A 24,490-nucleotide genomic window follows, 5' to 3' on the forward strand; every position below is an offset into this window, starting at 1 on the left:
GTTTTCATTGTACCACAATGCTGGGTTAACAACCCCACTCCAAGTATTTGAGGTTGTGAGGAGTTAAATGCAAAAGGCACCATTATAAGTAAGCGTTTCCATTGGCTTTCCAAGGACTGCTGGGCTGCAGATGGCGGGGAGAAATTGTGGATGTTCTATGGCACGTCATGTTTTATTTAAGTCACATTATGCTCTCTGCCCTTTTTTCCTATTTTTAGAAATTAAATCAGCTGAAGGGAATATCAAATTCAAGGTAATTTTCATGGAATCAACTCCACTCATTCTATACAGTCAGCCAAATAGATTTTTACATTACACATTCATGTGCTAGGATATACTTTACATATATTGACTCATTTAGTTCTCATAATCACCTTGAGGTAGGTAGTATTAGTCCTACTTTACACACGAGGAAATTGAGGCACAAGAAATTTAAGTAACTTGTTGAAGGTCACATCTTCTCTCAACTGGACTACAGCAGCTTCTTAACCAATCTCCTTGCTTCTCCTCTAATCCACACAACAGCCAGAGAATACTTTAAAACCTGTTGAATACATCATGTCAGCCCCTGCTCAAACTTACCAATGGTTTTTCCTGACACACTTCAGTGTGGTCTGTAGGCCCTAAGTTATCTAGCCTTTGCTTACATCAACATCTCCTTCCACTCTTACCCTTGCTCACAGAGCTCCAGCAATATTAGCATGTTTGCAGGTCCTCAGAAAGGCAAAGCTGTTTTACTTTCTGTTCTTTTAGTCTGGGAAACTATTTCCCCGTATCTTTGCATGGCTTCCTCTTTTACACCATTGCCCTGCTCTCCTTAAAAACCTTCCTCTTACCCCATCACTGTCCTCTCACCTTGGGTGTTCTTCATGTGCACTTATACCTCCCTGAATCTATCTGATTTATCTTTTATGGTTTGTTATCCCCAATAAAATGTAACTTTTGTGAGGGCGAGGGCCTTGTCTCTGTTCAGTGTTGCTTTCCTAGGGCCTAGAATAAAATAAGGCAAAACATGTATTTCACACATGGATGAATGAATAAAGCTTCACACAAGAGCTTATCCTTGTCTTTTATTTGGCTGCTTTGTTTAAATTTCAGAAGGCATTAAAGCAATTCTAAGTGTGGCTTTAAGATATAAAGTTTAAGTACAGCGTTATTCGGACACAATTTTTCTTCCTCTATTTAACTATAAGCCCACAGAAAGTATAAACACCCAAAGATGGCAAACCAGGTAGGTTTGTGTAAATTACTTTTTATAACAGTTAAAATACTTTCAAACAAGTATTTACTCTAGCACTGATGAACTATACTACTGAGGATATATGTACTCTATTAAGAAACTAATAATGACCATTGATAAAGGTAAGTCCTATCTACGAGTCTCAATCAGTGTTTGAAATTTTTATGTACTGCACAGAAACAGGTGGAGCTTTTTCTAGGCAGGGACAGAACAGCTGAAATAGCAGCCAGCCAATGACTATTCAGAGACTATGAAGCCCAAGTTCAAAGATGTTAAAATCAAATCTTTTTAACTGTTCTTGTGATCTAACTTTAGAAAATAAAGCAGTACATGATTTTTATAATTCCCCCATTTCTGACAGACAGCTAGGCATTAGCACATCAGACCATAAGACAATGTAAGGGAAATAAACTGTAGAATTACGTTTTCTCCTCTTTGGGAGCTTACAATCCAACAGAGAAAGTACTTGTAGCCACTGTAGCTGGAAGGTTTATCAGGGAAGGTTGCATGGAGAAAGCGAAGATGAAGCTCTAGTAACTAACAAGTAGATTTTAATGACAAATGAGAACATTCTAAGAACGAAAGGTACAGATATGCAACAGTCTGAAAAAGAGGAAAGCAAGTTCCCTTGATGGGTTACAACAGCAATTTTAACCTACAGACTATGGATGGGCTTCAAGGAACCCAGGAACAAATGGAACCTGTTAGTAAACATACTGTGCAATTTTCTAGGGAGAGGGTCAACAGCATTCATATTTTCAAAGGAGTCTATGTTGCAAAATACATTTATTTAAGAGTTTTTGTTGTAAGTCCTTGGACAATCAACCTCAGAAAGGCTGGGTTAAGAATGAAGACCTACATCAGGCTAGTAATACAGAATTTGACCCTTGCTTGAGGTTTCTGTACAGTGGATGGGTAAACAGGGTAAATTCAAGACTTGGTGATGAGTTAGAAATGAAAGGTCAGAGAAAAACATCAAGGATCAAATTAAGCTTCTGATTTGGGACAGTGAGTGCAGCCAGATATAGGCTTGGTGAAAGATGAGTTAAGTTTGGAGCATTCAGACAGAAATGGACAGCTGAAAATACAAGTCTACAGACTTCACTATAAAGAATTAAAATTATCCTATCATTATTTGTAAACAATGGACTCAATAGTAGGAAACATCAATACTTAAGGGAAAGAGTAAAATATGAGGAATGATTAAGATTGAGGTTGGAACAACTTGGTGTATAGCCCAAGAAAGGAAGTTAGGTCAGTCATACCCAACAGTAATCAGGTGAAGGAAGTGATGAGATGCCAGCTTGTTAACAGTTGAGAGGGAGGTGAAAAAGCATAGGCAGTGTAGGCCAGTGGCAAAAGTTTTATCAAGATTTCATCTGTAGCAGAGATTCTTAACATTTTGGCGGGGACACATCTTTTTGGTAAAAATTGATTGCCCCCTTCTCACAGAAGTGAACATATACATAAAATTTTACATGTAAGCTTAAGAGGTTCATAGACACCTGGATTAAAGTTTAATGATCTATAAAATCCTCAAGGCTGCATAATGTAACATTGATATTTCCAAATATGGTTTATAGACTCATGATGAACTATCATACCTCTCAGTAACAACTGCTCCTTTAGAAGTGCATTTTGCTGGGTATACTGCCTAGACTTAATACTATTACAAGAAAGAAACTACTTATGGGTATTAACTGGGAGATTCCAATTTCTGAAAATGATGGTAGGTTGGAGATTGTTAGTCTGGCTAAAATATGTTATCAGAATTAAAAGAATTTTATGACCTACAGAGCCAAGTAAGATTTACTAACTCATTTGCAATGGCGAAGGTGACTCTACTTCTTTTCCATGGGAAATTGCCCTGACACTTAACAGAGAAGTTCTCAGAAGTCTCTCCATGGTTTCCACAGTGCCCCTTCATCTTATTTCATGTCTTTCTTACCCCCAGCGTCAATCTCAGCTTTTCTTTAAAAAGGAAATATCAAACCCAAACATCATCTCTAGCTATAGCTAGGGATAAATACAACATCATTTTCTGACATACTGACTGCAAATAAAAAACCATGCCCTAGAGTTTTGTAAAGATCATAATGTGAAAGAGGACTATATTGCCCTTAACCACCCTAAGATACAACCATTTTAAGTTTCTAAAACTTACAGACTGAGATGTAGAACGTCAAGTAGTAACTTTAGAGCTAGCTCTATAATAGGACATTATTATCATTTAAGAAATATATTTAATTATACTGCCTACCTAACAATGACCATATATGGGTAAGAGATTAATTTTAAATGTATAGTAATTTCGCTACTTATAAAGAAATACTAATATATATGTACATTTATTCTACTAATTCATGAATCTAGAGAAGCATTTACTCACTTATAAATTTTGTTTTCTCTGATTGATTTAAAATCTTTTCATCTTACTTGATTTTTTTTTTCTGCAGCTAAACTAGAAATTTATAGTTTTTCTCCTAAAAAATGCAATGATGTTCTTTCTTATAAATTGCCCTCTCTGATTTTCTTGTCAGCCTGCTTCAAGGAAATCCAGGTGTTCAATACACTTGCTCGCAGTTTGGCCCAAATCAAATGGTTGTTTAATCCAAATATCTGAGCAGCAAACTGAGCTGATCCTTCTGGAGAAAGTATGGTTGAACAGCCAAGACCTATTCATAAAAGAAAAGACAGAAAATTGAGCTGTAAATTAATAATGAAAATACCACTTACCCAACTATCTTATACTCTCAGAAACCCTGCTAGCCACAGACAATACAGCTACTATATTATCCTTGTCTGAAGTAAGATCTGTGGAAGGAGTTTCCATCTTTACTCTTTAGAGTGATAAAGTGATTATAAGATGATAAATATTCAGGATCTTACACAGGCCACTGTGAAAACGTTCCTCAAAAGATTCTCCCCAATTCTAATGATCAGAATCTAAAAATATTCTAGGTTCTGTCTCTCCTTGGATATTACTAGGTAAAAACTGCCACATATTTGCTCAAAATTCCTTTTTCTAAGCTCCATGGATAATAATATCTATACTATTCCTCTGGCATAAATTTGGGTATAGTTTCATCTATAGTTATAGATTTTTAACTTGGGAAGTTGATATAATCAGATCAGTCTAGCTAAAGATAGGTTACTCACAAGATGTATGTATCTCTGAAACCTATAAAAACAACAGTAAAGGGAATAAAGAAAATAGACATAAACATACACAAAGAGATAACAGCAATAACATTTTGGCAAATGGAGTAGTAACTAACTTAGCAGACCAAGAAAATTTAATCCTAACTAGAAGCAGGGAAAGATGAGAAGCAACCTGACATTACAGAACCCACTCAAAGGTTGAGGAATTGGTGACACCAGATACCTTTTAGGGGAGGAATCAGGTTGAAAATGGGGCTAAAAAGAAGAAGACTGAGTGAAAGTCAAGAAGAAGTAAGGCCATCAGATCCTCCTCCCCACTCTATGTACCTGAACAATGGCCCCTTCTGCACCGTGGCAGAATTTTTAATTCTTCTGGAGGCAAAACAGACTTTAGTCCAGACTTCTGTGCCAACTGGGCACAGGTGAAGCAAGGAATGCCACGGTGAAAACATGGGATTAAATTTGCACACGTTAACAAACTCAGGCAGGAGACTGAGACTAAAAAGGTTCTCTGGTAATTCTGGCCAACACATGAGAAAAGATCAAAGACACTGACGTGAGGGGTTATTCAAAGAATGACCCTACAAGATCACTCACAGTGGAGGCCACTTTTTTTTTTTTAATTTTATTTATTATTTATTTATTATTTTTGGCTGTGTTGGGTCTTCGTTTCTGTGTGAGGGCTTCCTCTAGTTGTGGCAAGCAGGGGCCACTCTTCATCGCGGTGCGCGGGCCTCTCACTATTGCGGCCTATCTTGTTGCGGAGCACAGGCTCCAGACGCGCAGGCTCAGTAATTGTGGCTCACGGGCCCAGTTGCTCCGCGGCATGTGGGATCTTCCCAGACCAGGGCTCGAACCCGTGTGCCCTGCATTGGCAGGCAGATTCTCAACCACTGCACCACCAGGGAAGCCCTGGAGGCCACTTTTGACAAGCCCTACCCACTTGCAGAGCTTCCAATTGGTTTTTTATAACACTTTTTAAAAAAAAAAAATTTATATTTATTTATTTGGCCGTACCAGGTCTTAGTTGCGGCACGCAGGATCTTCGTTGCCATGTGCGGGATCTTCATTGCAGCACGTGGGATCTTTTAGTTGCAGCATGCATGTGGGATCTAGTTCCCTGACCAGGGATCGAACCTGTGCCCCCTGCATTGGGAGCGTGAAGTCTTAGCCACTGGACCACCAGGGAAGTCCCTCCAATTGGTTTTTACAGTGCCATTCTTAAACAAGAGAAAACAGCCAAGGCTTAGCAAACAGCTATGGAAAGGAACTAATATGAAAGGAACAATAATCTCAGAGAGATAGAAGAGGTTATTGCAAAGATTAAACAAGAAAAGGATGTTTGGGGAGGTGGTAGGGGGAGACCAGAGAACAAAAAGAGCTGTAAGAAATTCAAAATACCACGTTCAAAATGAAAAGCTCAATAGATGGGTTGAAATGTAAAGTTGAAGAGATCTTCCAGAAAGTATGGCAACAAGAATAAGAAAACAGGGACTTCCCTGGTGGTCCAGTGGGTAAGACTCCACACTCCCAATGCAGGGGGCCCAGGTTCGATTCTTGGTCGGGGAACTAGATCCCACATGCATGCTGCAACTAAGAGTCCGCATGTCACAATGAAGATCCTGTGTGCCGCAACTACGAAGTCTGCATGCCACAACTAAGACCCGGCACAGCCAAAAATAAAATAAATAAATATTAAAAAAAAAAAAATAAGAAAACAAAATAGAAATCAAGGCGGTGAAAAGTAAATCCAAAAATGAAAGAAGAAAGAAAATGGAGGCAGAAGGAAATTATTAAGTAATTCAAGAAAATTTCCCACGACTAAAGAATCAAAGTTCCAGATTAAAAGAGCCCACTACAAGCCCAGGATGAAAACAGACTCACCAAGATGCATCTTCGTGAAATTTAAGAATAATGGATTGATAAAAGATCCAAGAAGTTTCCAGAAAGAAACAAAATTCATAAATGACCTAGAACCAGAATGGTGGAAGGGCACTGGAGTTCTCAATAACTCTGGAAGCTAGAAGACAGAGAGGTAATGACCTCAAAATTCTGACAGGGCTTCCCTGGTGGCACAGTGGTTAAGAATCCGCCTGCTGATGCAGGGAACACAGGTTCGAGCCCTGGTCCAGGAAGATCCCACATGCCACGGAGCAACTAAGCTCATGCACCACAACTACTGAGCCCGCCCACCACAACTACTGAAGCCCGTGCGCCTAGAGCCCGAGCTCTGCAACAAGAGAAGCCACCGCAATGAGAAGCCCGCACACTGCAATGAAGAGTAGTCCCTGCTCACGGCAACTAGAGAAAGCCCGCGAGCAGCAACAAAGACCCAACGCAGCCAAAAATAAATAAATTAAATAAATTAAAAAAAGAAAAAATTCTGACAGAAAATAGGGACCTAGGTAACAGGAGATCCGAGACTAGAGAAAGGCAAAATGAAAGTCCAGGATGCTGTAGAGAGAGATCCTAAGACAAGAGCAGTGCAGCAGGCCTAGAGAGAAGCCGTCCATATGGGAACATGTCAGAGGGCACAATTACTTAACACATATCAAGAGCGGATTTACACTTACACGACTGAGAAAAATATGAGGTTTATTAAGTAATAAGCAGATCGACTCTTACTGAAACAGTATTGACACTCAGGCCTTGTAGATCAGATCATTATCTTGGACCATGATGAGCACACAACAATATTGTTATTTTATGAGATCCTGCTCAGCTAGCCAACTGATGAAACTTCCTTGGTTTTAATTATTCTAATCCCTAATTTTTAAATATTTTATTTCCTCTACAGAAGTAACAATCACATTTACAAAAAACAAAACAAAACAAAACAACAAAATACCATGAATGATGTATTCCTGGGTGGGGAAAAAAACCAAAACCAAAACCAAAACCAAAACCAAATCTGAACTTGATCTAACTACAGACTTTACCACCACTTTACAGAAAATAGGGGATGGAAGAGCATGTTAAACAACACCCAGGAATGTAATCAGCTAAATCCAGAATGCAGAAAATTCTATAGGAGAAATGAAAGAGGAAAAAAAAAAGGAAGATTAAAAGAGACTTGAGATATATAAACTAAGTGCAATATAAGGGCTATGTTGGATCTTAATTTGAATAAACAAACTATAAAAACAAATGAGACAACTGGAAAAACTTTAACACTAATTGGAAATTAGATTTTAAGAAATTACCATTAATTTTTCTTAGGTGTGAATATGGTATCATAATTATGATTTTAAAACTAGGGTCTTTATCATTTAGAAAGGCATACGTAAATATTGAAGTATAAAATGCCATAATCTCTCAGATCTGCTTTAAATAATCCAGCAGGAGAGGGCTATAGATGCAGCAAGATGTTAATTTCTGAAGCTGGGTAACGGGTACGTGAGATTTCATTATGTTATTCTCTCTACTACAGTGCATATTTGAAACTTTTTAATAAACGTTTTTTAAAAATTCAATTATCTTACCACTGGGTAATCGAAGAGAAGACCACACATCCTGAGCTCCCCAGTCTGGAGTGAGGGGAGGACAGCTGATAACTGGATATGCTGTGTTACCAGACATCACTGGTCCTAAACCATTGCTTCTGCCTGCCACTGCCACAAATACAGTAGGAATGCCATCCCCTAGGCAAATTACAAGTTTATAATTAGGCTAAGCACTCAAGAGATTTAAAGATAGGTTAAAAAAAAAAAGGGCCCATGTGTAGTAACTCCTTGAGTTCTTTAACAATAGTCTCCAGAAAAGGCACTATATTGACACTATTATTAAATATATATTCAAAATATAAGGTTCACTCTGCCACTTACTGTATATCAAGTAATGAAGTAGCAAGAAGAAGTTTGGCCATCTTTGAGATCTGTAGTACAAAGGAGGTATAACACCAGGGTGTGAGTGAGGGAATGGTTCAAAGGCCCCCTCTACTATTGCTACTTTGGCTCGCTGAAGCAAAGAATGACACCACCTGAAGCGGCATCTCTCCTGGTGTCTTTCAACCAACAGGGTATGGGAGACACAATTAATAGAGACTATAGGTTTAGTGACACTTCTTTTTTTTTTTTTTAATTTTTCAATTTTATCTTATTTATTTTTTTATACAGCAGGTCCTTATTAGTCATCAATTTTATACACATCAGTGTATACATGTCAATCCCAATCGCCCAATTCATCACACCACCATCCCCACCCCCCTGCCGCTTTCCCCCCTTGGTGTCCATATGTTTGTTCTCTACATCTGTGTCTCGATTTCTGCCCTGCAAACTGGTTCATCTGTACCATTTTTCTAGGTTCCACATATATGCGTTTAGTGACACTTCTTGAAATAAGAGTTGAGGAACTGAATTCAATAATATAGTACCCAAATATTTAAGACCCTTCAATATATTTTTAAACATACCTCATAAATATTTTATTTTTTCATAAATTCATAAGTTATTCCTTTGTTTCCTATAACAGTGATTCTTAACTTAGAATCCAAAATTTTATGTTTGCATTTTTCTGGAGAAAGAGATCTGGCTTTTATTAGCTTATCAAAGAGGTCTGAGACATTCCCACCCACCCCCTGAAAAAAAAAAACCCTCCAAAATTCAGTAACTATGCTCCTATAGCAACTACCTTCAGAAGGAATACTCAACCAATATTTTTTCCAGTTGAGAAACATTCCAATCTACAGGGCTCCATATTTTAGATGCTATCCCATCAAGACATTTCTTTTATATACTAAATTCTGAAATTATTCCTTAATTTCATGTTTGACTGCCTCCCAGGAAAGGCTGACCGTTAAAGATACTTGAGAGAATCTGCTGCTTCAACCCTAAGCCCTCCTTCTGTAATTGACGTGGGGCCTGTCTTCTGTTGCAGCATATTAGAAACGATGCTTGAGGGGATTAGGTAAAGACTAATTCTAGTTTTCATTTTCCTCCCATGCTTGCATTTTCAGTTCTTTCTCCCTGGTCCATTCTTTTATAAGCTCCTAGAGCACCTTAAAACTTTTGGAGGTAAACATCATGAAAGCCTAGAATATCACATTTTTTCCCTTGGAATGTGGCGAAACTATTTTTCAGCATTATTAATCTAAACATAAAATTTGGGGCAAAATCAGGAGAACTTCCTGAAATGCTCTAGTTATTCTACATTTACCTTCATACTCAGCTTTAATCCTCAGCGTTTCATCTGGTCCTTTATGGGCAGATGTTACCCTAAGTTCACAGGGAATGCCAAAATTTCCACAAGTCTTCTTAATTTTTTCACAGTGACTAAGATCAGAGGTTGAGCCCATCAATACTACAACCCTGCACTGACTTTCTGGTTTCAGAAGCAACTGGAAAAGAAAAACATGAATATGCAAAAGAAGGCAAAGACAAAAATGAATAAATATAGGAATGAGTACTGTAAGAATAGTCAGTTTACAGAGCTATAGTTTATAGTAAAATTACAACCTGCCACAATATTTCCTTTAATAGACCAAATTTAAGACAGACAAGCAGAACAAAATGATAGAGGATTTATTTTTCAAAATAACCTCTATATATAAAGGAAAGTGGTCTTCATAACTAAGACCTAATGAGTAAGATTTTTAACCAGATAAATTGTTTACTATTGTAATAAAAAGCAAGGATAAATACTCAAACCTTTTAATTAATATTCAGGAAGCTACAATATAAAATATGTCATTGAAGATTTTTAGTACATTCTGTTCAATGGGGGGTTTTAAGGTATAATCAGCCATAATAGAAGTCATATTATAAATCTTTTTAAGTTAGTTGCTTGGAATTCAAAATGCATGTTCCTATGGAAATGATGTTCTAAAAAGTAGTTACTACCCTTGGATAACCATAAACCCCATTCAATTTCCATGGAATTATACTAATAATAATACCATAAATTTTAGAGTGACATTTTAATGTCACATGGAGTTCCAATTCTAAACTCTTGCTAGTGGAACTCTGAGTAGCAGTGGAGAGGTGGGTAAGAAATGTAAGGCTTCTCCTGTAGGGGGCAGGGAGGAAAGGATTCCAGGTTCCCCCAACAGGATTTGGGAGATGAGGACTGGCCAGTTTCACAGCAGGGAGTTCCAGTATGCCAGTGAGGATAGTTCAGCTGGTACATTTTTTAAAGGTGCTCCTTTCTTTAAAGTCACTGGAAAAAAGAAAAGCACTACACCCTCTCATTTTTTTTTTTTTTCTTTTTGAAGCAAGACTTTCTTGGAGAAAAACATCCAATACAATACTGATTTATTACAAAAGGTTTACCTCTACTCTTTCTGCAACCCACTCAAAATTTTTCTTTACCATCTGCAGCCCTTCAGGAGTTACTTCCTTGAGGTCACGATACGACTAGAAAATAAGATAGAAAGTTTAGAATACAAGCACTAGATGTGCATGACCTCCCCCTACTCCCTCCCCCAAAAAACACCCAGCAACTAGATCTAGTAAGCAGAGATGACTGATGTGAGCCACCATTATAGAGACTCACTACCTCTCACCCAATTCCCAGACCTAAGTCAGTGCAAAGAGCCAGAGTTTTCTGATAGAAAAGAAGACTGGGTAAAGTATTCTATTAGTAATATTCTTCCTATCTAAAATTATTTGGTTTCTGAGTTTTGGGTACAGATTATGAAGAGTTTGCATAGCAAAGGATATATCTGAAAATGTATGCAAGTCAACAAATTCATTTCCTGAATTAGACTAGAGAAAGTTCAGATGGTGATGTATACTTGTATTTTCATCTGAGTTACTATACCAGCAACTACAATTAGCTGCCCTGACAATTCTTACGTATTAAGTATAGAGAGGGTCTTGCCCTAATTTTGTTTTTCATAGGAAAGAGCAGATATGGAGCCTGATAAGATCTGCAAGACCCAAGTTCCAGATCTGCCACTTACTCTTGTAACTGTGAAGATATCTATCATCTTAGAGCCTTAGTTTTCAATTAGCCAAACAAGGATAATACTTACTCTGCGTGAGTCTATTAAGATAATAAATGAGAAATCTGCTTCATAAATGTGAAGTATCACTCCTATCTTTTTTCCATGATACATGAAACATAAGAGATATTTATCTTTAAAAATAAATAGCAATCAACAACTCAGGTTCATATCATAAGTAACAATAACTGACTTTTCTTTTCCTCCCATCTTCCCCTTCTTCTCTATCCCAGCCTGATCTTGCAAAGGATTAAAGAAAACCTGAAGCATTACCTACCTGTTTGTCTTTTTGTTGGCTTCGATCTCCTGATGGCCAGAGTCTCCAGGAATCATTATCAATAACATCAGCAAGAACAATTTCTTTGGTGGTTACATCAACACCAAATTCAATCTAGAAATAGCACATCACCAAAGAGTTTTTCAAAATTACTACAAAGACATTTCTCGGTTATAACCTTTACTTTCAAACCTCCATTTCATTTGTACCTTCATATCAACCAGTGTACAGTTCTGGGGCAACCAGGATTTCTCCAGTATTTCAAAAATAGCCTGTGTAGCATGACTCATGATATCCACTTCAGTTTGGCCTATAACAAGTCCAGCAAAGCAAAAATTTGCAGCAATTAGCTGTTCCTCAGACCACTGTGGATCATTATTAGCATCATCCTGAGAAAAAAGTATAGAAGTACAATTAAGTACAAAAATTTTGAACTTTTCAGATAAACTGAAGTCCTTTGTCCCTTGAGCATGATAAATTCCTCAGAAATATTCATTTTCTCTAAAGATTTAATGTTTGTTTAAAATACCCTTTAATTCAGAGCAATCATTTTAAACTCTTCTATTTTCAATAGCTACTTTAAAATTCAAAATTTTGGGGTAACTTATTCTATGTCAAAGTATTTGTAAATAATTTGCTTTCCATATATAAATAATTTAAATACAAGTTTGTGATTTTTATCTTTCCTTAATCAGAGGCAACAGAGATGGTAAGAAGGCCAAAACACATTTTAGTCCACCAAAATCTTTGCAGAATGCAACTTTCATAATCCCCTGACCTTATTTTTGATAAGAATTCATACAAGACTATAAGTCTTCAGGAACATTACTTGATAATTCAAGAGACTTCGTGCAAAGTAAAGAGATGGGTGAAAAAATACAATACTTTCATTTTATTCTAAGTAGTGTCCCAACTGAACATGAAATTTTTCTTTTATGGATTCTTGATTTGTATAATTATAAGACAATGCTTTAAGCTGTGCAGTTCACTGAATAAAAGTGCAACAGCAGGGAATTGCCTGGTGGTCCAGGGGTTAGGACTCCATGCTTTTACTGCCGAGGGCCTGGGTTCAACCCCTGGTTGGAGAACTAAGATCCCACAAGTTGCACAGCGCAGCCCATAAAAAAATAAATAAATAAATAAAATAAAAAGCAACAATAACATCGCTTCTGAAATAGAAGAAATATACTTAGCATAAACAAAGATGAAAAGAAAAAAGCAGTTTCAATAAAGAAAACCAATACAAATTCATGACCGTTGATTCCTACATCCTTTATTGTATGTTTTTGCTTATAAGAAACATTGAGAGTAACAGTTTTTCTACATTAGACTATAAAATGATCCCTTGGGAGTTCCCTGATGCATAGTAGTTAGGATTCCAGGCTTTTACTACCATGGCCTGGGTCCAATCCCTGGTCGGGGAACTGAGATCCTACAAGCCGCATAGTGTGGCCAAAAAAAAAAAGAATATAAAAAGGTCCCCATATTAGCCTTTACTTCAAACTCTTCAATAATAGATTTAAAAATTTACTGAATTGTTACTTTTCTCTTCTTCCTAATAACTGCTAATTGTACTTTTTATTTATTTATTTTTTTAACATCTTTATTGGAGTGTAATTGCTTTACATTGTGTTAATTTCTGCTGTATAACAAAGTGAATCAGCTATACGTATACATATATCCCCCTAACCCTTCCCTCTTGCGTCTCCCTCCCACCCTCCCTATCCCACCCCTCTAGGTGGTAACAAAGCACCAAGCTGTTCTCCCTATACTATGCGGCAGCTTCCCACTAGCTATCTATTTTACATTCGGTAGTGTATATATGTCAATGCCACTCTCTCACTTCGACCCAGCTTACCCTTCCCCATCCCCGTGTCCTCAAGTCCAGTCTCTACAACTGTGTCTTTTTTCCTGTCCTGCCCCTAGGTTCTTCAGAACTTTTTTTTTTTTTAAGATTCCATATATATGTGTAAGCATACAGTATTTGTTCTTCTCTTTCTGACTTACTTCACTCTATATGACAGACTCTAGGTCCATCCACCTCGCTACAAATAACTCAATTTCGTTTCTTTTTATGGCTGAGTAATATTCCATTGTATATATGTGCCACATCTTCTTTATCCATTCATCTGCCACTGCACACTTAGATTGCTTCCATGTCCTGGCTATTGTAAATAGTGCTACAGTGAATATTGCGGTACATGTCCCTTTTTGAATTATGGTTTCCTCAGGGTATATGCCCAGTAGTGGGATTGCTAGGTCATATGGTAGTTCTATTTTTAGTTTTTTAAGGAACCTCCATACTGTTCTCCATAGTGGCTGTATCAATTTACATTCCCACCAACAGTGAAAGAGGGTTACCTTTTCTCCACACCCTCTCCAGCATTTATTGTTTCTAGATTTTTTGATGATGGCCATTCTGACTGGTGTGAGGTGATACCTCATTGTAGTTTTGATTTGCATTTCTCTAATGATTAATGATGTTGAGCATTCTTTCATGTGCTTCTTGGCAATCTGTATATCTTCTTTGGAGAAATGTCTATTTAGGTCTTCTGCCCATTTTTGGATTGGGTTGTTTGTTTTTTGATATTGAGCTGCATGAGCTGCTTATATATTTTGGAGATTAATCCTTTGTCAGTTGCTTCGTTTGCAAATATTTTCTCCCATTCTGAGGGTTGTCTTTTCATCTTGTTTATGGTTTCCTTGGCTGTGCAAAAGCTTTTAAGTTTCATTAGGTCCCATTTGTTTATTTTTGTTTTTATTTCCATTTCTCTAGGAGGTGGGTAAAAAAGGATCTTGCTGTGATTTATGTCATAGAGTGTTCTGCCTATGTTTTCCTTTAAGAGTTTTATAGTGTCTGGCCTTACATTTACGTCTTTAATCCATTTTGAGTTTATTTTTGTATATGGTGTTAGTGAGTGTTCTAATTTCATTCCTTTACATGTAGCTGTCCAGTTTTCCCAGCAGCACTTACTGAAGAGGTTGTCTTTTCTCCACTGTATACTCTTGCCTCTTTTACCAAAGATAAGATGACCATAGGTGCATGGGTTTATCTCTGGGCTTTCTATCCTGTTCCACTGATCTATATTTCTGTTTTTGTGCCAGTATCATACTGTCTTATTACTGTACCATTGTAGTATAGTGTAAAGCCAGGGAGCCTGATTCCTCCAGCTCCGTTTTTCTTTCTCAAGATGGCTTTGGCTATTCAGGGACTTTTGTGTTTCCATACAAATTGTGAAATTTTTTGTGCTAGTTCTGTGAAAAATGCCAGTGGTAGTTTGATAGGGATTGCATTGAATCTGTAGATTGCTTTGGGTAGTAGAGTCATTTTCACAATGTTGATTCTTCCAATCCAAGAACACGGTATATCTCTCCATCTGTTTGTATCATCTTTAATTTCTTTCAACAGTGTCTTATAGTTTTCTGCATACAGGTCTTTTGTGTCCCTAGGTAGGTTTATTCCTAGGTATTTTATTCTTTTTGTTGCAATGGTAAATGGGAGTGTTTCCTTAATTTCTCTCTCAGATTTTTTCATCATCAGTGTATCGGAATGCAAGAGATTTCTGAGCATTAATTTTGTATCCTGCAACATTACCAAATTCATTGATTAGCTCTAGTAGTTTTCTGGTAGCATCTTTAGGATTCTCTATGTATACTATCATGTCATCTGCAAACAGTGACAGTTTTACTTCTTTTCTGATTTGGATTCCTTTTATTTCTTTTTCTTCTCTGATTGCTGTGGCTAAAACTTCCAAAATTATGTTGAATAATAGTGGTGAGAGTGGGCAACTTTGTCTTTTTCCTGATCTTAGTGGAAAGGGCTTCAGTTTTTCACCACTGAGAATGATGTTTGTTGTGGGTTTGTCATATATGGCCTTTATTATGTTGAGGTAAGTTCCCTCTATGCCTACTTTCTGGAGAGTTTTTATCATAAATGGGTGTTGAATTTTGTCAAAAACTTTTTCTGCATCTATTGAGATGATCATATGGTTTTTCTTCTTCAATTTGTTAATATGGTGTATCACACTGACTGATTTGCATATATTGAAGAATCCTTGCATTCCTGGGATAAACCCCACTTGATCATGGTGTATAATCCTTTTAACGTGCTGTTGGAGTTTGTTTGCTTGTATTTTGTTGAGGATTTTTGCCTCTATGTTCATCAGTGATACTGACCCGTAGTTTTCTTTTTTTGTGACATCTTTGTTTGGTTTTGGTATCAGGGTGATGGTAGCCTTGTAGAATGAGTTTGGGAGTGTTCCTCCCTCTGCTATATTTATGAAGAGTTTGAGAAGGATAGGTGTTAGCTCTTCTCTAAATGTTTGATAGAATTCACCTGTGAAGCCATCTGGTCCTGGGCTTTTGTTTGTTGGAAGATTTTTAATCAGAGTCTCAATTTCAGTGTCTGTGATTGGTCTGTTTATATTTTCTATTTCTTTCTGGTTCAGTCTTGGAAGGTTGTGTTTTTCTAAGAATTTCTCCATTTCTTCCAGATTGTCCATTTTATTGGCATATAGTGGCTTGTAGTAATCTCTCATGATCCTTTGTATTTCTGCAGTGTCAGTTGTTACTTCTCCTTTTTCATTTCTAATTCTGTTGATTTGAGTCTTCTCCCCCTTTTTTTTTTGATGAGTCTGGCTAATGGTTTATCAATTTTGTTTATCTTCTCAAAGAACCAGCTTTTAGTTTTATTGATCTTTGCTACTGTTTCCTTCATTTCTTTTCATTTATTTCTGCTCTGATCTTTATGATTTCTTTCCTTCTGCTAACTTCGGGGGTTTTTTTGTTCTTCTTTCTCTAATTGCTTTAGGTGTAAGGGTAGGTTGTTTATTTGAGATATTTCTTGTTTCTTGAGGTAGGATTGTATTGCCATAAACTTCCCTCTTAGAACTGCTTTTGCTGCATCCCATAGGTTTTGGGTTGTCGTGTTTTCATTGTCATTTGTTTCTAGGTATTTTCTGATTTCCTCTTTGATTTCTTCAGTGAACTCTTGGTTATTTAGTACTGTATTTTTTAGCCTCCATGTGTTTGTATTTTTTTACAGTTTTTTTCCTGTAATTGATATCTAGTCTCAGCGTTGTGGCTGGAAAAGATACTTGATATGATTTCAATTTTCTTAAATTTACCAAGGCTTGATTTGTGACCCAAGATATGGTCTATCCTGGAGAATGTTCCATAAGCACTTGAGAAGTGTATTCTGTTGTTTTTGGATGGAATGTCCTGTAAATATCAATTAAGTCCATCCTGTTTAATGTGTCATTTAAAGCATGAGTTTCCTTATTTATTTTCATTTTGGTTTATCTGTCCATTGGTGAAAGTGGGGTGTTAAAGTCCCATACTATTATTGTGTTACTGTCGATTTTCCCTTTTATGGCTGTTACCATTTGCCTTATGTATTGAGATGCTCTTATGTTGGGTGCGTAAATATTTACAACTGTTATATCTTCTTCTTAGATTGATCCCTTGATCATTCCGTAGTGTCCTTCTTTGTCTCTTGTAATAGTCTTTATTTTAAAGTCTATTTTTGTCTGATATGAGATTTGCTACTGTAGCTTTCTTTTGATTTCCATTTGCATGGAATATCCTTTTCCATCCCCTCACTTTCAGTCTGTATGTGTCCATAGGTCTGAAGTGGGTCTCTTGTAGACAGCATAAATACGGGTCTTGTTTTTGTATCCATTCAGCCAGTCTATGTCTTTTGGTTGGAGCATTTAATCCATTTACTTTTATGGTAATTATTGATATGTATGTTCCTATTAATATTTTCTTAATGTTTTGGGTATGTTATTGTAGGTCTTTTCCTTCTCTTGTGTTTCCTGTCTAGAGAAGTTCCTTTAGCATTTGTTGTAAAGCTGGTTTGGTGGTGCTGAATTCTCTTAGCTTTTGCTTGTCTGTAAAGGTTTTAATTTAGCCGTCGAATCTGAATGAGATCCTTGCTGGGTAGAGTAACCTTGGTTGTAGGTTTTTCCCTTTCATCACTTTAAATATGTCCTGCCACTCCCTTCTGGCTTGCAGAGTTTCTGCTGAAAGATCAGCTGTTAACCTTATGGGGATTCCCTTGTATGTTATTTGTTGCTTTTCCCTTGCTGTTTTTAATATTTTTTCTTTGTATTTAATTTCTGATAGCTTGATTAATATGTGTCTTGGCATGTTTCTCCTTGCATTTATCCTGTATGGGACTCTGCACTTCCTAGACTTGATTGACTATTTCCTTTCCCATATTAGGGAAATTTTCAACTATAATCTCTTCAAATATTTTCTCAGTCCCTTTTTTTCCCTCTTCTTCTTCTGGGACCCCTATAATTTGAATGTTGGTGCCTTTAATGTTGTCCCGGAGGTCTCTGAGACTGTCCTCAATTCTTTTCATTCTTTTCTCTTTATTCTGCTCTGTAGTAGTTATTTCCACTATTTTATCTTCCAGGTCACTTATCCCATCTTTTGCCTCAGTTATTCTGCTATTGATTCCTTCTAGAGAATTTTTAATTTCATTTACTGTGTTGTTCATCATTGTTTGTTTGCTCTTTATTTCTTCTAGGTCCTTGTTAAACATTTCTTGCGTTTTCTCCATTCTATTTCCAAGATTTTAGATCATCTTTACTATCATTATTTTGAATTCTTTTTCAGGTAGACTGCCTATTTCCTCCTCATTTGTTTGGTCTGGTAGGTTTTTACCTTGCTCCTTCATCTGCTGCGTATTTCTCTGTCTTCTCATTTTGCTTAACTTACTGTGTTTGGCGTCTCCTTTTCACAGGCTGCACATTCGTAGTTCCTGTTGTTTTTGGTGTCTGCCCTCAGTGGGTAAGGTTGGTTCAGTGGGTTGTGTAGGCTTCCTGGTGGAGGGGAGTGGTGCCTGTGTTCTGTTGGATGAGGCTGGACCTTGTTTTTCTGGTGGGCAAGACCACGTCTGGTGGTGTGTTTTGGGGTGTCTGTGACCTTATTATGATTTTAGGCAGCCTCTCTGCTAATGGGTGGGGTTGTGTTCCTGTCTTGCTAGTTGTTTGGCATGGTGTGTCCAGCACTGGAGTTTGCTTGTCGTTGGGTGGAGCAGGGTCTTAGCACTGAGACAGAGATCTCTGGGAGAGCACTCGCCGATTGATTTTATGTGGGGCCAGGAGGTCTCTGGTGGTCCAATGTCCTGAACTCGGCTCTCTTGCCTCAGAGGCTCAGGCCTGACACCTGGCTGAAGCACCAAGACCCTGTCAGCCACACGACTGTAGAAAACAGTAAGTTCAATCTCATTATGTGAAGGCCTCAATCTGGCTTCACCTAATAGGGTTCAAAGAGTACAGGTGATTTGAATCTGGTTCTTGTGTTCATCTTCTTTTCTTCACCCAGGCTTCCCACCAACCTGTTCCTGGGAATTCCCTGGCTGTCCAGTGGTTAGGACTCCGAGCTTTCACTGCCGAGGGCACGCCGTCAATCCCTGGTTGGGGAACTAAGATCCCGCAACCCGCCTCCAAAAAGAAAAAACACCTTTTCCTGAGGAGAAAGTGTCACTCCATGCTTCTGGGAAAGGCTCTTCCAGCGACTTGTAACTGCTAATTTTAATTTGTTCATTTTGTTAGTCATCTTGGTCCAAAATAAGATAAGCAGATTTTCAAAGGTTTTCTTTTAAAAATCTGAATTATCATTGCTAATTAAAGTGTACATTTTTGACAAATATTTCTGGAATGACAACTGTAGTATCAAAAGCTTTGATAATATTTAAATCTTTTGACTTTGTAATAAACTTGTTGCTATGTTATAGTAAGACAGGGAGGTATAAAATAATTACCTTGAAAAACATCTCTACTTTAGGTGGGTAGAACTTATATCCTTCCTTGACACCAGGATTTCTTTTGAGAAAAGAACCAGTTGCTATTCTTCTACAAACCCATTCAATTGGAATCATTTCACACTTAGGTGCAATGAAAGCTGTCTCTCCACATTTTCTGGTGAAAGCAGTTTTGATACCTAAAGATTGATGACAAAAAGAAAAAAAAGCATTAAAATTGTATTTAAAAAAGGGAGATCTGAGGCCTAATAAAGTTCTACCCTTTACAAAAAACAAAACAAAAAGACTATGTAGCCAAATGCATTACCCTTAAATGGCACTATCAAAAACAAATGTAATTTTTTTTAAAAAGGCAGAAGTAGGAAAAAAAGTATTAATATGGCTTTCTACTGCTTATCAGAATATTCAGGAATATTTCATGTTAATGTTGCAAGGCAAGCTGGTTCAAAAAATCTGGGTCCCAATGTTTTTACCATCATTTATCTGTTCAAAAAATACTATCTCCTCTGCCACTGTGCACCTAACTTTGCACAAGGCACATGACTAAGTGGCACTAAATTATCTCTAAATCAGATCTGGTGGCAGAATTCTCATTCTATGGTCCGGGCTTATATGGGCCTTGTAAAATATTAATCTATTTATCATAATAAGATACAGCCCTAAATTTTGGACAGCCTTTTTCTCTCCATATTTAAAGCAAAGAGTCCTTGAGAAAAGCATTCAACAGGTAGCAGCAGGAACATGGAGGCCAATCTGGCCAAGAGCAAAGAAAATATTTGCCCGTCCTCTCTTCACTCTTACGCAAACTGTTACTGGAAAACTAAGATAAAGAGCTAGTTTATGTGGCGGCCTTGAAAAATAACAACCTCTCTAATAATAGTTACAATGTATTATAAGCTATATGATCCAGCAATTCCACTCTAAGTATATACACAAAAGAACTGAAAGCAAGGTCTCAAACAGATATTTGTACACCAAAGTTCATAGTATCATTATTAACAAGAGCCAAAAAGGGGGAAATAACCCAAGTGTCTAACAACAGATGAGTGTAGTGGACAGACAAAATATAGTTTACATACAATGAATTACTATTCAGTCACAAAAAGGAAGGAATTCTGATATATGCTACAGCATGATGAATGATTCATAAAAACATTATGCTAAGTGAAATAAAGGTGAAAATTGTATAATTCCACTTGTATGAGGTACCTAAAATAGGCAAATTCATAGAGACAGAAAGTAGAATAGAGGTTATCAGGGGAGAGTTATTGTTTAATGGGTCAGAGGTTCTGTCTGAAATGATGAAAAAGTTCCAGAAATTGATAGTGGTGATGGTTGCACAACATTGTCAGTGTACCTGAACGCCACTGAATCGTACACTTAAAAACGGTTAACATGGTAAATTTTATGTGTGTATATTTTACCACAATTTGCAAGACCTACTTTAGGTCAGGCATTATAAATTCATTTTCTTTCTGCTTAATCCTCATAGCACCTGATAAGGTATGATGTTCATCCAATGAAACAGATAACAACACTGAGACACAGGAGTTACATCAGCTAGTACTAGGTAAAGCAGGGTTTCTAACCCACACTGTCTAAACTCTTTACGCTGCTCACTTAACCACTATGCTATACCGCCTCTCCTGGACGTGTTATTACATCATAGCACTAACGTGAATTAAAGTATCTCCTGGAAACCTGCATAGGTTTATCATAATGCTCATCTTTGGGCTACAATATTAGTACCTCCAATCCCCATCTAAACCTCTAATAAGATCAAATTTTTCTTATCAGGAAAGGACTGAAGATCTTTGATCTTATGTATGTATCTATGTATGTATGTACATATGTATGTATCCATATGTAAAGGGAACCTACATTTATGGAAACCCTGTATCATGCTGAGTGTTTTATTTATTTATTTAAAAATATTTATTTATTTATTTATTTTGGCTGTGCCAGGTCTTAGTTGCAGCACACGGGATCTTTAGCTGCGGCATGCAAACTCTTAGCTGCAGTATGCATGTGGGATCTAGTTCCCTGACCAGGGATAGAACCCAGGTCACCTGCATTGGGAGCATGGAGTCTTAGCCACTGGACTACCAGGGAAGTCCCCGACGTATTTTACATATTATCTCACTTAACCATACATAAAATTTTTGAGGTAGCTGTTATTATTCACATTTTACAGTGAAAGAAGTAGAGGCTCATAGCAGTTAGGTAACTTAACAAGTTAGGTCATGCTGCCAATCCGTAATGGAGCCTGGACCTGAAATGCACTTTCCGTGTTTAAACCTGTACTGTTTTCTCCACATTCCCTCTGGGTTTGACCAGGAAGATTCAATTAAAACAGGGAAAAGAATAAATTGTAGACTTCCCTGGGGGCGCAGTGGTTAAGAATCCAGCTGCCAATGCAGGGGACACGGGTTCAAGCCCTGGTCTGGGAAGATTCGACGTGCCGCTGAGCAACTAAGCCCGTGCGTCACAACTACTGAGCCTGTGCTCTAGAGCCCGCAAGCCACAACTACTGAAGCCCACGCACCTAGAGCTCGTGCTCCACAACAAGAGAAGCCACCGCAATGAGAAGCCTGCTCACCGCAACAAAGAGTAGCCCCCACTTGCCGCAACTAGAGAAAGCCCTCATGCAGCAACAAAGACCCAACGCAGCCAAAAATAAATTTATAAATAAATAAATAAATTGTTGTATGCTGCACGAACAGCAACTCTGGGAAAGAATGTTAAAAGTGTCAATATTTAGGCCATTTTAACCTTTAATGAATGATTGGGCTCATGGGCAGGCAGATGATTTAAATCAATCCTTAACTTGAGGTGGTAAGTACATGTCTGGGTTTAAGAGCTCTTCATTTTTAGGTTTGTTACCTAGTAGTCATATTTGCTCAGTTGTCTATCAAGCTTGATAGACTAGTATCCAAATCTATTGTTCAAATATATACAACAGTTATTGTTACTCAGAGGAAAGTCCTCCCCTATATCTAAGGGAATCAAAACCACAGAATCAACTTATGGTAATGATCTTGTACATTAAAAAAAAAAATTGCTACTAAGAAAAAAAGAGAGATTCAGTTTAGATGATATAATGATTGCTTCTAATATACGTGTTAATCATTAAAGCAAATTCCATGGCTTCATACGGTGAGAAAAAGAAATCCTCCCATTAGTCTCAGTTGTTTACAAAATTCAAAACTCCTATCAAGACTACTAAGAAAATGTAAATGTCATTTCACATTCTGAATTACAATGGCCAAGTATGACAGCGCAGGAGCCATCCCTCTATTAAGGTTGCCCAGCTCCCCACCTGTGGTTTAACAATTGCAAGACTATTAGTCATATCACTACTATCACACCAAAATGTAATCATAGTGCGTTTCTGTGCAGGAGGGAACTGAAATTTAAATGGTTAAATTTTGATTTTTTAGTAATGAGACTAAATTCAGGAACTTCAAAATTCAGGTACAGCATGTATAATACAGTCTTTTATAGTTTGCTCATGAGTGACAGAGAAAACTAGAATTGTGATTTACTGATTCTCATTCTGGTGCTTTTTCCATTTGAATTTCTAGAAATATCTTAATTTGGAATATATCCCTGTCTATAAAGAAAGCAGTTTTATTTTACTTTTTTAATAAACTTATAACTTTTTTATTTTAATTTTATTTTTGGCTGCGTTGGGTCTTCGTTGCTGTACGCAGGCTTTCTCTAGTTGCGACGAGCAGGGGCTACTCTTTATTGCAGTGCACGGGCTTCTCGTTGCAGTGACTTCTCTTGTTGTGGAGCATGGGCTCTAGGCATGTGGGTTTCAGTAGTTGTGGCGCACAGGCTTAGTTGCTCCGTGGCATGTGGGATCTTCCTGGACCAGGGCTCGAACCCATGTCCTCTGCACTGGCAGGTGGATTCTTAACCACTGCATCACCAGGGAAGCCCCAAGAAAGCAGTTTTAAATAGACCACTGATGGTCAACTAGACATAGCATTTAACTACTAGCAAGTAAAAATTATATAAGGCTTAATAGAACTCTTAATCCATACCCTAAAACTAATCATCTGTTTAAGAATTTTTAAAACCTTAGATTTTCCACAGTATATAAAACCTGGAAAACACCTTTCAGCATTTCTTGTGAACCAAGTAAGTTTTAGCTATGTTAAGTGTGCCAAATAGATGATTGCTGGAGTACTTCACGTGGATGACCAACCTTCCCAGCTGCATGCAGGACTTTGAGAGTCAAAACTATATCACCGGGGCTTCCCTGGTGGCGCAGTGGTTGAGAATCTGCCTGCCAATGCAGGGGACACGGGTTCGAGCCCTGGTCTGGGAAGAGCCCACATGCCGCAGAGCAACTAAGCCCGTGAGCCACAACTACTGAGCCTGCGCGTCTGGAGCCTGTGCTCCGCAACAGGAGAGGCCGCGATGGTGAGAGGCCCGCGCACCGCGATTAAGAGTGGTCCCCACTTGCCGCAACTAGAGAAAGCCCTCGCACGGAAACGAAGACTCAACACAGTCATAAATAAATAAATAAATAAATAAATAAATAAAAGAACATGAATTTCTTTAAAAAAAAAAAAAAAAAAAACTATATCACCCTAATTCACCTGTTCTTAAGCCCTGGCAAGTACACTGAATAGGTGCCGTATTAAATAAGCAAATAAAAACTTGGGCCTGTACTTATCCCCCATTACTTAAATGCATATACATAATCCCATAGAGGGGTACAATTACTATGGGGACACAGAAGCTAGTTGTATTGTTAAGAGCTTATAGTGTCTAGCAACTATAAACCATTTTAATGTGTATGGGGAGGAGATAACTTGTGAGGTTAAAAAATGGAGCAGTTATTTGTACTGCAAAAGAAACCTAATATTAGTCTGATGCTCTCTCTAGAAATCTACTCAGTCATTGGGAAACCACCAATCAAGGAGGCCTTGAAGTAAAAATCCTGGGTTGTATTACTTATGAACTGAGGGAGGTGCTTTAAATTTACAGCAATATTTTCACCCTCAATGCATAGAGGGATTTATGATATGGATGACAATTTAGGCTGTCAAGTAAACATATTTGTTACACGTTAATTAAAAATGT

General features: G+C 37.6%; 1 protein-coding gene across 4 annotated transcripts in view; it reads right to left on the reverse strand.

The window, feature by feature from the left end:
• Positions 1 to 1,057: 1,057 nt before the first annotated feature.
• The window catches only part of PAICS (phosphoribosylaminoimidazole carboxylase and phosphoribosylaminoimidazolesuccinocarboxamide synthase), a 50,180-nt gene continuing 26,747 nt past the window's right edge, over positions 1,058 to 24,490 (reverse strand). For all 4 annotated transcript variants that reach the window (XM_059922933.1, XM_059922932.1, XM_059922934.1 and 1 more), the window contains 7 exons: positions 19,394 to 19,572; positions 11,829 to 12,008; positions 11,620 to 11,733; positions 10,669 to 10,752; positions 9,557 to 9,737; positions 7,885 to 8,043; positions 1,058 to 3,915 (listed from right to left, as the gene is read on the reverse strand). In XM_059922933.1, coding sequence (XP_059778916.1) covers positions 3,749 to 3,915; positions 7,885 to 8,043; positions 9,557 to 9,737; positions 10,669 to 10,752; positions 11,620 to 11,733; positions 11,829 to 12,008; positions 19,394 to 19,572 — 1,064 coding nt within the window. In that variant the 3' untranslated portion in view covers positions 1,058 to 3,748. The remainder of the gene's footprint in view (positions 3,916 to 7,884; positions 8,044 to 9,556; positions 9,738 to 10,668; positions 10,753 to 11,619; positions 11,734 to 11,828; positions 12,009 to 19,393; positions 19,573 to 24,490) is intronic.

This window comes from Balaenoptera ricei, chromosome 5 (genome assembly GCF_028023285.1).
Source record: "Balaenoptera ricei isolate mBalRic1 chromosome 5, mBalRic1.hap2, whole genome shotgun sequence".
NCBI classification, from domain to species: Eukaryota; Metazoa; Chordata; class Mammalia; order Artiodactyla; family Balaenopteridae; genus Balaenoptera; species Balaenoptera ricei.